Genomic DNA, 15,207 nt, shown 5'->3' on the forward strand with positions numbered 1-15,207 from the left:
TCCCACAGGCGGCTGCGCCGGGGAAGGGGCGCCCCGGCTCCTGTGGCTCGTGCTGCGCTACATTAAAAATCAATCTCCTTGCAATTCGGCTGCGCCGGCATTAGGCGTCATTGTAAAGCTGTTTCTTCAGAAACCACCAAAAGAGAGATTCTTGGCATTGGGGAAAACGCGGTGACAGCAGGAAGAGGGAGAACTAGAGGGGTTTATTTGGATGAAACGCTAAATAATGCTCCGTTTGGGCGAACATTCCCCGAATAGCGCAAAGACGAGCTAGGAAGCTATAAGCCTGCAGTGCTGCTGTCAGACCGCTCTTGTAGAAGGCGATGAGAGCCGCGTGTGTCACTGTGCCCAGCTCCAGAGGCAAACCCTGCCATCGGCACCCGCGGACAGCAGGGAGTCCTGGCTGTGGAAGCGCACGCAGCGCACCTCGACCCCGGGGCCGCGCAGGATGGAGAGCTGGCCCACGGCCAGTGACAGCACCTTCACGGAGCCCTCGCTGCTGGCCAGAGCCACCAGGTCACCTGAAACACACGGCAAAGGCATCATCGAGGTTGGCAAAGGCTACACAAGAGAGCGGTGCAGGAAGTTTTGAGATGTTGGCTTTAAGGAGACTTGTGTGTACTTGTTTTCTGAGATAAATTAACAGAAAGTTGGACAGATCAATAACAATGAGATTGGATTTTGGAGTAATTAGGCTAGTCTGGAGACCTCATGTTCTCCTCACAGGGAGCCTGGCTACTTGGACAGAATGACAGAATCTGCTGAGCTGGAAGGGACTCACACAGATCATGAAGTCCAACTCCTGGCCCTGCACAGGACACTGCAAGGGTCACACCACGTGCCCAAGAGCATTGTCCAAACCTTTCTTGAACTCTGTCAGGTTTGGTGCTGTGACCATCCCTGGGGAGCCTGTGCCAGTGCCCAACCACCCTCTGGAGGAAGAACCTTTCCCTAATATCCAAGTAAACCTCTCCTGACACAGCTTCAGGCCATTCCATTGGGTCCTGTCACTGGTCCCCAGAGAGCAGAGATCAGTGTCTGCCCCTCCACTCCCCCTCACAAGGGAGTTGCAAATCCTGCTGAGTACCCCCTCAGTCTTCTCCAGCTGATCAGACCAAGTGCCCTCAGTCACTCCTCACACAGCTTCCCCTCAAGGCCCTTCACCATCTTTGCTGCCCTTTGAATGCTCTCTGATAGCTTAATATTTTTTTTTTATGTTACAGTGATGAGAACTGCACACATAAAAATACTCAAGGTGGAGCAGACCAGAGCAGGACAATCACTTATATTTGAATACAGTTATTCAGGGACAGATTCTGAAACACAGACTGAGCACCAGAGGAGTAGATGCTCTCCTAATACCTAGAGGCATCAATTTCAGACCATGCTTTTTGACACTCCTTTTCTTTTACCACTCTAAGACATGAGGATATGAGTTTTCAGCTGAATTTCCAGGAGGTCAGGCATCTAACTGTACTGAGTGCTTGCTCCCTTATATCCTTATGGAAAAAAGGATAATTAAATCCTTAGTATAGAACAGGGTTTAACAGTAGAAAAAATAAAAGAAAACCTAAAAAAGGTTTTAAGGAGTTCTCAGTTTCCATGTGTTTTTTTTGCAAATCAAATGGATTCAGTTTTGAACACTTTTAAGGAAGCAGAATGTGTTTATTATCTCCCTGCTTAAATAAAAGCAGAGGTAATAGCTGGTAAGTGATATGTTTGAAGTGCCTCTTATCCAGCCTCCAGATAAATATTCTCCTTTAGAAATTAACTGTAACAATCATGAGTTTCACGTACAAAAAAAATTAAAGATCAATACATTCATTTCAAATCTGATGTGGCCCTAACAACAATGGGATCACTGTTGTGTCAGTCATGATCTTGGTCAAACACTTTTTTCTATTTAGAGCAAGTTCAATACACCCTCCCAGTGATTACAGCTCTTCTTATGTATTGAGATTTTCTCTCTGAAAGCAAAGACATCACCAGCAGAAGAATAATTGAAATTGACATAGACCAAGTCCATCTGGCACCAAGGTCATAATTTTTGGGAAGATCATGAAAAACAGGAGATATTTTTCTATTTTTAGTAACTCAGGTTGTTCACCAAATAGCCAATGGGAACATACTGTCCAACAGACGTGAGCATGGAGGAATTTATCCCAGTTTTAACACTTTAGGGCCCGGGGTGTGCCTATGTGATGTACAGTTTATGCAGGGAATATATGGTCCCTCTGTTCAAACTAAGTCATAACAATGATGCTGTCTGTTCTGCTCATGAAGATCTGATGGCTTCATTTCACCATTTATCAAAAGAAACACGTAGCCTCAAACAGCTTACAAATGCACTGAGAATATTTAACAACAACTTATGCTTAGTGTGGTCATGGATATTTGTGCAAGAAAGGGAACTAGCAAGTAGAGCTAACCATGATAAATATGCCCTATTTGCAAACCTTTACAACTACCCGGCTTCTTCATCTAGAACAAAGCCTGACACAGCAAAGATCTGTAGGATGGATTAGAGTGTCCAAAGCAGCAGATGTGAATATTTATTATAAACTCTTCTCCAGCAAGTCTTTGCTGACAGAAGCATTGCATATGGATTGCACTTGCAGCGAGACTCTCCAGGCAATCGCTGGATGACTTCTCCAGGAGCCAAACAAATGCCATTTTGCCTGCAGCCCTGACACCACAACAGCTGGGCAGGGGGTTAATGTCACTTCCAGCTTTTTAAAACCACTAATGAACCCAGTTGTTACAGAGGGGGACACGCAGGAGAAGAGATCTGGACAGCTGCAGTCCACTTCCAGAAAGCAAGGGCAGGACAGAGTGACAACTGAGACAAAGCTTCAGCTCATTCACTCCTTGGGTTGAGCAGGGCAGGGGCAGGCCCCAACCCTGCATTTTTCTGCATGCTTTGCTAGGTAAGTCACATGCCTGAAGCAAAACCATAGCACTCATCCTGTCAGTCCATGCTAGAATTCCGACAGTCCTGGGAAATGACAAAGCCAAGAGGAAAATAGAGAGGGTCAGTAAAAAGCAGCCAGCTCGGAGGTGCAGTAGTACCCTGCACTGCCTCCATCGCTGGCACTCACTGGGGGAAGGATGGAGCTGCACCTGGCAGCCCTGGTGAAGGATGATTCATTCCACGGGAGTTTCTCCCTGAGTGAGGATGTGTTACTATCACTGACCATGACACAGCCACCTCCTGGCTCAGCAGCAGCAGGATGCACAGGCAGATGCATGCAAGGGGGAATGCACAGAATGACAACATCTCATTTCCCTCACCCTTTATGTCAACACTGATCTACAGGCTCATAACAATTTGCTCATTATAATGTAAATTTACTCCCTCCTTCCTTCCGAAAGGAGATGTTTCATTTTGGGAAGAGGGAACAAATTGTGTTTTATTGCTCTTTCAAAATTTTTTCCAATTAGGAAAGCAAACAAAAACTACTACATAATTGTGATGCAAAGCTGTATTTTAATGAAGGATACTTACTTGTCACTAACAAAGGCACTTTGATATAACACTGGAGGAAGATAAAAGCCTGAAGAGAGGTAGTTCTTCATGCCTCTGACCCAACTGTCAGGTGGGGCTGGTCTATGCAAACTCATTGAACCGAGCAGTTAGGCTGATTTGCATTGCAATGAATAGATTCCGCTTAGAAGATGCAAAGTCTCCAAGACTCTGGCTTCTAGATCTCACAGCCTCTAGATCTCCAGCTCACAAGGCTTCCACAACCTGCTCTGGATCTGTTGGTGCACTTGGCAACATGGGGAGGTAAAGTGAAGCTTTGCTCTGGCTGGCCCTGCACCAATCCTGAGCTCAGCCTTCTTCCTCAACCTGGCACACAAGGAGTGATGACAAAGCACATTGCCACCACAAAGAGACCCTACAGCAGCAGGCTTTGTGCTAGTCACAGCTGATTTGCTGTTGCCCATTGCTAAACACAAGTACTAATTTTTCTGATGTACCCCTATTATGTCCTTAGAATAACATAAGCTCTGACCATCTGGACACTTGCTTCAAGAGGGATGCAGTGAGTTGGAAAAGGTAAAGAAAGGTAGCAAAGCCAATTAAAGGTACAAACAACTTCTGTGCAAGAGATCCTTGAGGGGATGACAGCTTAGCCAAGAAAATGGCTAAGCTGTGCATTAAAATGTACTTGGCTGATGGTGCTTACTCCATGTGTCAACCTCAGGCTTCAGTCCTTCCTTGGGGATCCACAGAGAAATGTGGAGCCAAGCCAGACCCAGATCACTCCCCAGGGGATGGTGAAACATAAGATTTCCATGAAAAATGTCTGTATCCCTCCTCACCTGGGAGCTGCGGGGCAGCCAGGATCTGGAATCTCTGGACCAGAAAGTCACCTTTCTGCTTGCACCAGACTGAGTTTACTCTGGGGAATCACTGCAATTTCAGCTCTCTTTTTTGCCCAGCACTGGAGCTAAGTACTGCTGTAGGTTTCCAGTCCCAGTGTCCTACAGAGAAAAGCTCTGTTCTTGTCTCTGGACTGGCAATGCTCTTCGGTTTAGGCATTGATTAATTACAATGCAGTGCTGTTGTTTGGGCTGGAAATACATTTGTACTTAAAACAATAAAAATCATCCATGCCCTTCTAGAAGAACTATTCCTGCTACTAAAACTGTATATCTACATTGTTTTGAGACAAGAGCTGAATCCTAAAATCATTTAGTACCCTCATAGACAGTAATATTTTAGTAATTTTAGTAATTTTTTTTTTTTTACTTTTAGGATACATACCCCACTCTGGAAAAGGGGGTAGTTAAGATTAATTATGTTGTATGCAAATCTGTTCTTGTACATTTTCCAAATGTACATAAAGTTATAGGTTTGATAAAGACTGTAGCCATAAAGTGCCAAAAGCAGGAATCTGGCAAAAATCCCACCAAATTTACTGGAGTGTGCATACTGACCTAAACATGTGAACTTAAAAGCAAAGTTACTGCACTCAGTGAAGCTCAGTTAGATATAAGTAAGCAACCTGCTTTTTCTCATCTGCAAGGAACTTTGCATACCTAAGGAAAGGAATCCTAAGGAACCAAGGCCCCTCCTGTGAAATCAGTATGAAATCCATCTCCTAATTTGAACTGGTGGATAAATTTAAAATAGGGCAGGCGTGTTGAAGCAATCTCATTTGTTACTGCATTTCTTCAGAAGACAGAACTAGACAAGATTAATTTGCTGGGTTGATGGTTCCAAATTACTTGGGGTAAAAGGAACAAAACCTGTACTTGTCAAAAGACAGTTTGACAATTTATATTTCATAAGAGCCTAACAGAAATCACAGCCATGATTACTGTCTTCCTTGTACAGTGAATTTTGAGTGAAACCTTGCCAGGACCACACTACACACAGCTTTACATGTCCAAAAAGCTGCAAACTGTGACAGTTTTGGAGCAAACCACTGCTCACTGGTGAGCCTTTTTATATGCCCATTAAACATTTAACTTTTCTTTGGGCAAATTAATTTACTAATTCTGTAACATCCCATTATCAAATACTCTGAAAAGTTCTGTTTTAGCCAGCCACCAGTACTTCATGTCTCTGGAGCAGTCTAGGAGATTCAGTGCTAATAAAATAGTGTTGTAACAAAAGTCACAAACTCCACAGCTCCCCAGGCACATCAGGCTGAGACATTCCTCCTGATGACTGGCACTGTTTGCTCGCTCCCAGTAACATTTTCCATAGACTCAGCAGCTCAGGTGAAGTCTTCTCAAAAATGGGGCAGAACAAGGACAGTGACAGATCCAACCCTCTCCTCTCTGCTCCAGCAGAACCTCTCCTCCTCTCAGAGACAACAGAGCAGTTGAAGACCAGGATTTGGGCAGTTGTTTCTAGTAAAAGTACAGCAGTTACTTTAGATTTCCTTGCAAATAATTCTGATGTGATAACTTCCCCAATTTAAAAATTACTTGCACTGCCTAACTATAAGCAAAACATCCACCTTCAAAGACAAACCCAGCTATTTCTGGGTTTAAATTAAAAATAAAAAATCTTGCATGGATTGAAGAAATTCTGTTTATCATAACTGTATACAGAAGCCTGAGACCATTCCTGATGGCAGAGATGAAATAACATATCAAAGAAAGAAAGCAAGAAAAGCTTTGATCAATAGGGAAATGGTTTTTATACACATCAGAACCAATTTAAAGAATTCTCTAGGATCAATTTAGATAGACGGAAATGCTTCTCAGCATTTATTACCTGTGGAGGCAATATTGATCCCATCCATTGATTCCTCCTGTGCATGTAGAGCAGCATCTGGTTTTGTTGTGTGGGTTTTTTCCCAAAGAAAGATGACTCAAAGTGGAAGGTATCAAGAAACTACTTATATTTTAAGGATTTACATTAATGGTTCAACCAATGTCATTACTCAGAACTTTTAAACTCTGTTCAAGAATAGTCAGAATGTAATTTTCCTAATTTTGGCACATGATTGTTAGTCAATGGAGTATATTTTAAGATAAGTGGGGTTTTTTGAACTTTACTTACCAAAGGCTACCACCTCCTTACATTACACATTGCATCAAACATATTTTCTTTCCCATTCCCTTTTTAAAAGGAATGTCTCTTCATGGTAATGTTACAAATAGCACAGCCCTAATGGATTATATTCCCTCTGAATTTAGGTCTTCAGTCATTATTGGAGCTGCAGCCATTTGCATCTTTCAGGACCCCTCAGCCTGGAGTCTCCTAGGAATTGGGCACCTCTCAAGTGAGGTGTGAAAGGTAGAAATAGCCAGTCCCTCCCTTTAGTGATCTGGCTAACAGTTAATGTGCTTGCCTACATAAAAGTAAATGGAATATTTACAAGGGCTGCAAACTATGATTGCAGTGGCTGTAGATAAAATTCTTCATTATTGTCACACTAAGCAGAATGTTATTTACCAGGCAACTGATTTCAACATATGATAGATGGTGGACAATTTTTTTTTGTTCTGTAAACAGCTTTCAACAAATATAACAACTATTTCTTGTACACTCTGTTTTGCTTAGGAATGCACTTTTTAGACATTATTATAAGTCCTCCATTCTCAAATGTGAGTAAAACCTCCTAAATATTCTTGTGGAAATAATCATGACTTCCTTCCTCCCTCTGTTTTCACACTCTATTTAGATCTTTCAAGGGTCATGGCACAGAAGAATAATCTTGAGCAGTTTGTAATTCGCTTGCAGCAATTAACCAAATATTCTCAGTAATGAGGACCAAAAGGAAAGCTGGGAAAGAGAGAAGACATCCAAGAAACTGCTGATACAGGTGTTTAATACACTGGTACCAAAATAAAATCCTTCTGTCATTCTCTCCAGAGATCGTTTTTTTTCCCCCTTTCTCAGAAGTATTTAAATAGCCATAGATTTGGCAAAGCATATTAGGGAAAATTAGCTCATCTCAGAGTGCACTCAAGCTCGTGACTCACCGTGTGCATGTGAAGTCATTCAACTCAGTGCAATCCCGTTCCCAAATGAGGCAGGATCAGGACACCACAAACAGAGCCAGTACTGCAACAAGGACTTACAGCACCCTAAAGTCTTACAGTGAGCAAACTCACTCCTTGTTTGGCTTTCAGCAGGACAGCAACAGTCAGGCTTCCTAAACAGCAAGGCAGCTTTTTAGGCTGAGTAGGGCCATATGGTGCAGGTGTCCTAGACCCAAGGATCATAAAAAGGTAATAACAGGGAAGTCAGCACAGAGAAGTTTCTCAGACAAATTATTCAGTAGACATTTACAAAGGTGGAAAGGGATTCCCCTGGAACACAGAAAGACCTCAAATTACCCAAGCAGTGTGTTAGCAGAAATTCAATTCACATCTTTAAAAAATGTGCATGTGGAGATTAGGCCTGGCTGATGAGTGTGGAGTGGGATGATGTGGCCTGTTGCATTTCCCTCCAAAGAGTAAAGGCGTGGAGTGATGTTTGGCTGATGGAAAAAGGGGACTTCTCTTAACTTCTTACTCTGTGGAACTGTGACCTAGATGAAGGAGCATTATCCCTGGAGCTTAAACAGATCTCAGAACTTGACAAATCTTTTTCAAGCAAGAAATCACCAGAAAGTTACTCAGAGCAAAGAAAGCATTTATCTGATAGAAGAAAATCCTTTATATAAAAGAACTTAAAGCCTTTTTATAAGGATTTCTAGACCCAGACCATTACTGTAAAGCTCCCTTTCAGCTGGACTTGAGCTTGTTTATATTACATTTTACTTGGCCTTTTTGGTAGCATTTTGGATTTTTAAAGTAGCTTCAAAACTAAGCAAAAAGTATTAAAGAAGAAACTTTTGAAGCAGAGTCTTCCAGATGTCAAAACCTTTCTAGATATGTTAATGAGGCATGTTGAATATATTAAAAATAATATCTTGAGAAGAAAAGGAAAATACCTTCTTGTCTAGGACTGGGTTTTTAAATGAAAATGTCTGTCACAGCAGAACATTTTAATGCATATAATAGAAAGGCACTTGTCTAGCTTTCAGTGTTACCTAGAATACCTGTATGTGGGCACATGTGTAGGTCTGTGTTTCCAGGGGAATCTACCTTGAGGGAAAAAACCAATGAGGAAGGACCAAGCCATCCTGGCAAAAATCCTTGGATCACTACCAAGTGCAGGACCTCAGGCCCACCAAGCTGCTCTGAAATCAAAAATCCCAAAAGGCAGCATCTGGTTTTTTAGTCACCACTAAAGGGGAGGTGTTGAGTGACACTGCATCCATGGGGAGCAGCAGTAACAGGTTGGCTGAGAAACTCCTGAGAAGCTGACATCAGTCCTGGTGCTGCTGCTTGTGCTGCTCAGGGCAACAACAGGACAAAAATATCACATTTTAAGAAAGCAACAGAGGAAAAGAGGAAAGATCAGTATTATCTGATGCTCTTCAAAAAGGAATAAATCACCATAAAATTATCTGCAGGAGTTGCCAATCTGAACCTCTGCTTGCAAAGAAACTTTTTATGTGATAGCAAATGCTCCAGAGCATGGTTACGGTTCACATTCAGATCTTGTTCTGAAGAACAAGCTTCTCTCTTCTGTTAAACTTATGTATTGAAAGCAGCATGCCAAATACTGTACTGCAAGTAACACTATCTCCAGAACACATTAGCTGTTTTCTTGGTGTTTCAAGAGTTACACTTATATTAACTAAAAACTTGCATTAAGAAAAATAATACTTACTGGTGAGCTAACTGAGAAAAATTAATTCACAGCAAAATTTCTGTTACCACAAATTGAAAATTATTCTAGTTTCTGCTACAAGTGAGTTCCCTGAATACAGATTTGGATGCACAAAACCAAACTTCTTACTTGGCTGCAGCTGTATGTGTTTTAGGCACTAGTATGTCTCACTTTTAAGAATTCAGTGGAGTGGTGTATAAAGAGATGAAAAATTCCAGGTGTGTAGGAACATAGCCCTGCCTAATGGAAACACTGCTTTAAAAGCATTCAGAGAATAGAAGATAACCTTTGTATTAATCCTCTGCTCCTTCTCCTTCCCCTACTTGGAGATGTCTGCAGTCATTCAGGTAAAGCCTCCCTGATCCTCCTTCCCTTCTCAAATGATAAGATGGATATGCTTGTGTTACAGAAGATGAGACTGGGATATGAACACTGATTTATTTTTCCCTTGGACAGCATATACATCATCCTTTCCATTAACTCCAAGGGAATGACCAGATGTGTAATCTCTTTCTGGATTCATCTCATCTGACCTTGCCATCCCACAGTGGGTTCAGTTCATCCAGGCTCCCTCTGCAGCTACCAGGGAGGAAAATTCCCTTTTCCCAGGAGCTCCCTGCCTCTCTGGGACAGCAGGTGGCTGCCTCTGTGTGCTGACTACAGAAGGACCTCCACAGCTCCTCCTCAGACAGCTCAGGCAGGATGACACTAAATCCCATGCAGGAGTTCCAAACAGGCACCTCAAAGACATTTAAAAAGAGAATTCCCTAACTTGCACTGCTGGCAGATGAGTAAACCAGAGCATCTGCAAATGTACCTAGGCACCTGTATCCATCCAGGGGTTTAAATAACACTGAAAGCCAGACTTCCATAGGCAATGACCTCAATTAAACACAAGTCTTAATCATTTGGTGCAACTCCCATGCTGTGGCAACAATCCATAATTTCAGTAGCATTGGATAGCAAAGCAGATCATGTGCATTGTCAACATTTTGTAACCCTATTAACTCTGAGATAATGGACTTGTCTCTGCTATATTTCTAAGCTTATTGGAGTGGACTGTAATTAGCACTTCCTTTTTTTTATACAAATCTCTTGACCCCCAGAGCCAGTTCTTACACCACAGCTAATAACCACTGCAGGGGATCAAAGCCTGAGAATGAGGTGGGACACAGACCTAGAAGCCAAACTTCAGTTTACTTCCAGAGTTTAAGCAAGAGTCATGAAAAATACTGCTTCAGAGAAAAAGCACTTTTAAGGGAAGGTAGTATTTATTTTACTTTGCCTCAAAATGATCTGCTTAAGTGTTTTACCTCTGAATATGCTCCTTAAAGAGAGGTTCAGAATCCTTATGAGCCCAGACCAGAGCAGCTCTGGATAAACATTGTGGATTCCTCATGCTTTTTGCACTCATCAGTCTTTCCTAGCAAATGAACAGGAAACACTTCTGGTTGGTCCTCAAAGCTCGTTTCTTGTTATTATTTTTTCAAGCTTAGAGGATGATCAAATATATGTGGATTCTGGTTTCTGTCAAGCCAAGTCCTTTGTTACATGATGCTCCTGGGCCATGGAGGCTCATGTGGGGAGGGTTAAAGCCCTGCTGAGGTGGCTGGGAAAGCCAGGCTTGCCTTGTGCTTCCAGCTTAGCCTGAGGTTCCCCTTCTGACTGTTCAGTCTCCCTGTTGTTGTAGCTGTCTGGGCATCTTCTCTGGTGACTGGAGAGAGATGAGTGGCATAAAATGTGCTCTGCACATCTGCACTCTCCATTCACCCCATGGCTAGCTTGAGCAAATCATCTCATTTTTAGGAGGTCAGATAGATGGGGCTCAATGCCACCCTACATCTCAAACTTCAGCTCTCCCAAATCAAGTTGGGGTTTTATTGTCTGTTTGTAAAACTTGCAGGAGAAAAAAAATTGGAGATATTAAATCTTAATCAGTGCAGCCTTCAGATGTTGCCTACAATATGACAATGATACAGGTGAAGCAGCGCTGCAGAGCGGCTTTTATCTTTCTTCCACATTACAACTAAATAGTATTTCACCACAGTAGTAAAACCAAACAGACAAACACACAGGAAGACTCTGAAAACAAAGCAAAAACCCTGAAGTAGAAAACTGGGCTTAATAACATCTTCTCCAAGTACAAGCTCCAAGAGTCTCCCTTTAACTTAAGCATGTTATTGTCAACAGTGGCATCTTTGTTCAGCTGCTCCCTTAAAAACATTCCTATTACTGTCATTCCTCAGGTTGTCATATTCACTGCCTTGACAGCACAAACACTGCGCTGTAAAATCTGTCAGAGAGGCCACTTGATTTCCTACATCTTCTGACACTTGCAGGTCTTTAATATCAGGCTGTCAGAACACCTGAGAGAAAGGCGGGTGCTTCCCTGTTCAGGCTGTTCCTGTGACTACCATCACACACACTTTAATCATTAGCCTCACACTACTGGGAGATCCTGACTTTTATGCCCTCGCAGTCCCATGCCAGAAAATGCTGCTGGCATAAATCTATCGCAGAGGTTAGCTGGCTCACTAACCATGGAGTTCTACACCAAGTAAAATGAAGCCTTTATGTCTTTATGTTTTACAAAGCTTATATAGTGTTTTCTTAAACTTTCTTCTGTGACTTTTTTTTCTTTTTTTTTTTCCCCAGAGAGAAGCTGAAGTAGGTGTGACAATTACTCAGTGACAGGCGTAGGTGAAAGTCATCTGCTTAAAATAAACCCCTCTGTGCCAGGACCCTTTTGTCTTTGGGTGTACTCATAGAGCAGATGAGCTTGGTGGGCAGTGAGTTTTCTGTAATGCAAAACTCCTTAGATTCAATATTAAAATGCAACTGAGAGAAGCAGAACAAAAGTAAATCAGACCAGAACAGTCTCTGGTCTTTAACTGTTTATGGCACTCCCTTTACAGAGATGAGAGCATCTGTAATCCTGCTCCTGCTCGGCTGTTGTCCCCCAAGTGACAGTGAAGTGTTCCTGGGCAAATAATTATCCTGGGATACTTGGATACAGAGAAAAATAAATGAAGAGCTGTTAAAAAAGATTTTATAGCCCCCAGATCTGGGTGCTACTGCTACCAACAGCCCAGTTGATCTCATGGTGTGACACAGTGCCACATGGGCCATGGATTTAGGAAATCCCATTCCAAGAACAAAGTGTGATAAGCAAAGCATGTACTTCCAGGTGGTATGAGTCAGATAAGATACCAAGAATGATGGATAAATGTTGTGTAGCTTTAAGTGACTGTATTGATGCTCCAAGAGTTTCTGCTCCCAGAGAGGAGAACAAAAAATTAGGTATTTAGTGCTTTAATTGCTAAAGAACATGTGCTGCAGGAACCTAATAACTTTTTTTTGTGTGAATCCACGAACACCCTGCAAGAGCATTACTGGAGAATCAAAAGAGCTGTGGCTGAGGCAGAGGTAGGACAAGTTTGGAGATCAGTTCCAATAAGTGCCTTGCTGCCCAACAGCACAGTTTGTTTAATTTCCCTGGGCCTCAGCTCTCCTTCTACATCAGAAACCTGAATCACCTCTTTGTTCAGCCATCTCTTTAGGCTGACTGGGGTGGGAACTCCTACAGCTTGTCCAGTGGAGCCTCTGGGCATTCTTGAAAAAAAAAATCATAAATAATCAGAATGGGTTGGGTTGGAAGGCACCTCAGAATGGTGTAAGGCAGATCCCCTGGCTCTGTGTGAACACAAGGCATTGAGTGAACCTTAGGGGATAAACACAGGATCACGCCTTGGGCTGCCAAATGCCCCTGACCTGTCCTCAGGGCATGGCCAAGGCTGGGCAGGGAGCATGGGCTGGCTGCTCCTGCCTGGAATGATGCTGCTGTGGGGGTAACAAACGCTGTCTGTCACCACGGCATTTATGGCACTAATGCTGAACTGCTGGACAGCAGCCAACAGAAACCTGTGGTGAGAAAGTGGGACACAGCTAGAGAGTGCTGAAAAGGAATCCCCAGCTAACATAGCTCTGATGGGTTTGAGTGTACACAGAATATCTTGTAATACTACAGCTAAGTGATAGTTAAATAAACAACAAAGGTTTTTGTAGGGTACTTCAGTCCTTTGCAGATTTATGGTGCTTTGAAGGCAGTTCCTTGCCAAGGTTTTCAGCAGGGTTAACGCTTTTGACTCCTATGCTTTAAGTGTCTGAAAGATATGAATTGTGTTTCACTCGCTGGCCTAGACTGACTGGGACGTTGCTACTTTTATTCACAGCCAGAAAATATTTTTAATTCTTTATGGATCCCTTGCCTGAGAAGGCAGCATAGGTCAAGTCTGAGTTTGTCTTAGACCCTGCAGACCAGCTGCTCTTTCAAGCCTAAGTCCATGATGTGAAACGGTTTCCAAAATTAAAATGTCCTGCTAGACCCAAGTAGTTTCTGATATATTAGATTAAGATATAAAATCTGACTGTGAACCCCTTGAACTGTGTTCCTTTTCCTTGAACTTGCCATTTGCAATCCTACTGATTGCTTGGAGATGTTAGTTGCTCTTTCCTGGGCTCACAGAGCCAGTTACACACAAAAATTGTGGTGCTAGGGATTTTTAAGTCCAATCCATCCACTTCCTAGGACTGCATAGGCATGAGTAGTTTAAATTATTTTCATTGAAATCCAGGTTACCAAAGCAACCCTGTCAGATAGAGGCATTCACCTTTCTCATCTGCTGGATCACTCTGGCTAATACTTAGGCTGTCATGGTCTCCAAAAGAAGGAAGACTGCAATTCTGCTCCACCACCATATTATCTTTTCTCATTGCTTTTATATTTTGGCAAACCTGCAATGATAGGAGGTAATTCTAGCTTGTAAGATCTAAGAAGAATTGAATGCAAATCCCAATGCATAGCTTTCATATCTAAATATGCAGTCTTCTGCAACCTCCCTGTCTCCTCCTGATTTACCCAAAAAGCTGGTGAATACTTTGCTATTTTCCCTTTCTTTTGAAACACAGGCTTTGCTGTAATAGCTCTTTTCCTTTCCCAGCAATAATTTTCCTTCCTCTTGTACTGAAGCTCAGCACCTACCTGCAGATGTTGTTCTCAGTCTAGCCTGATTTTTCTGTGCTCTTCTACACCCATCCAGTTCTTTATTCCACACTCCTTATTCTTCCACACTTGTGCCTCAGGTTGTCCCATGGCCATCCAATCCATCCATCCAATCCATCCATCCAATCCATCCATCCAATCCATCCATCCATCCAATCCATCCATCCATCCAATCCATCCATCCAATCCATCCATCCAATCCATCCATCCATCCATCCATCCCCCACTTCCAACTCTGCACTAAATCTGCTCTTCTCCTGACACATTTCCAACTTGAAGCACTGGTTTGAATTTTTTTTTTTTTGTGATTTACATGTTATTTTGATGATTTCCAAATAAAATCTTTGTCATTTAGCTTTCTAACCAGCATATCAACACAGCCAGGCTCCTGGAACTCCTGGATTACTAAATCATCCACGTGACTATCCTGATGAGTCAAAAAATGATGGTATGGAAAATCACTTAGAAATTCCATCCTCCACAAAATTTTAAATGCCTTCTGAATTATTCTTAATTAGTAAGTTGCTTAATAATACTGTCCTGACATAGTCCTGTGAGGAATTATAGGAATTAACCTGAGCTGTTACTAGGCACAATTTTCCTTGTCAGAACATGAGTCTTGTCAGAACTCTCACAGTGCCACGTGTTTTGGGCCAGCACAGACCCAGGCCCTGGCCAAGAAAAGCTTTGGCTCCATGGTTGTACAGAATTATCAGCCACGTCTCACCAAAGAAACTTCAGCTTTGTCTTTCTTCTTCATTTATACACAAAGAATTCAAACAATGATGTTAGGGCAGAATCCCAGATCTTCTTTTGTGTACAGGGAAACCTGAGGTTAGGTTGTGCTCCTCCACCTTGTGAGAGCTTTTGCTTTAAGTGTGACCTTGTACTGCTGTGATTCTATCCCCATGGATACACATCTCTTTCATCTGTACACTCAGGTGAATGGACGATT

At 42.4% G+C, this 15,207-nt stretch overlaps 1 protein-coding gene across 1 annotated transcript in view; it reads right to left on the reverse strand.

Annotated features, from left to right (window-relative positions):
* Positions 1-166: 166 nt before the first annotated feature.
* Positions 167-15,207, reverse strand: part of SPAG16 (sperm associated antigen 16) — a 380,495-nt gene continuing 365,454 nt past the window's right edge. Inside the window, exon 16 of the mRNA XM_030952751.1 lies at positions 167-521. Coding sequence (XP_030808611.1) covers positions 340-521 — 182 coding nt within the window. The 3' untranslated portion in view covers positions 167-339. The remainder of the gene's footprint in view (positions 522-15,207) is intronic.

Source organism: Camarhynchus parvulus, chromosome 7, assembly GCF_901933205.1.
Source record: "Camarhynchus parvulus chromosome 7, STF_HiC, whole genome shotgun sequence".
NCBI lineage: Eukaryota > Metazoa > Chordata > Aves > Passeriformes > Thraupidae > Camarhynchus > Camarhynchus parvulus.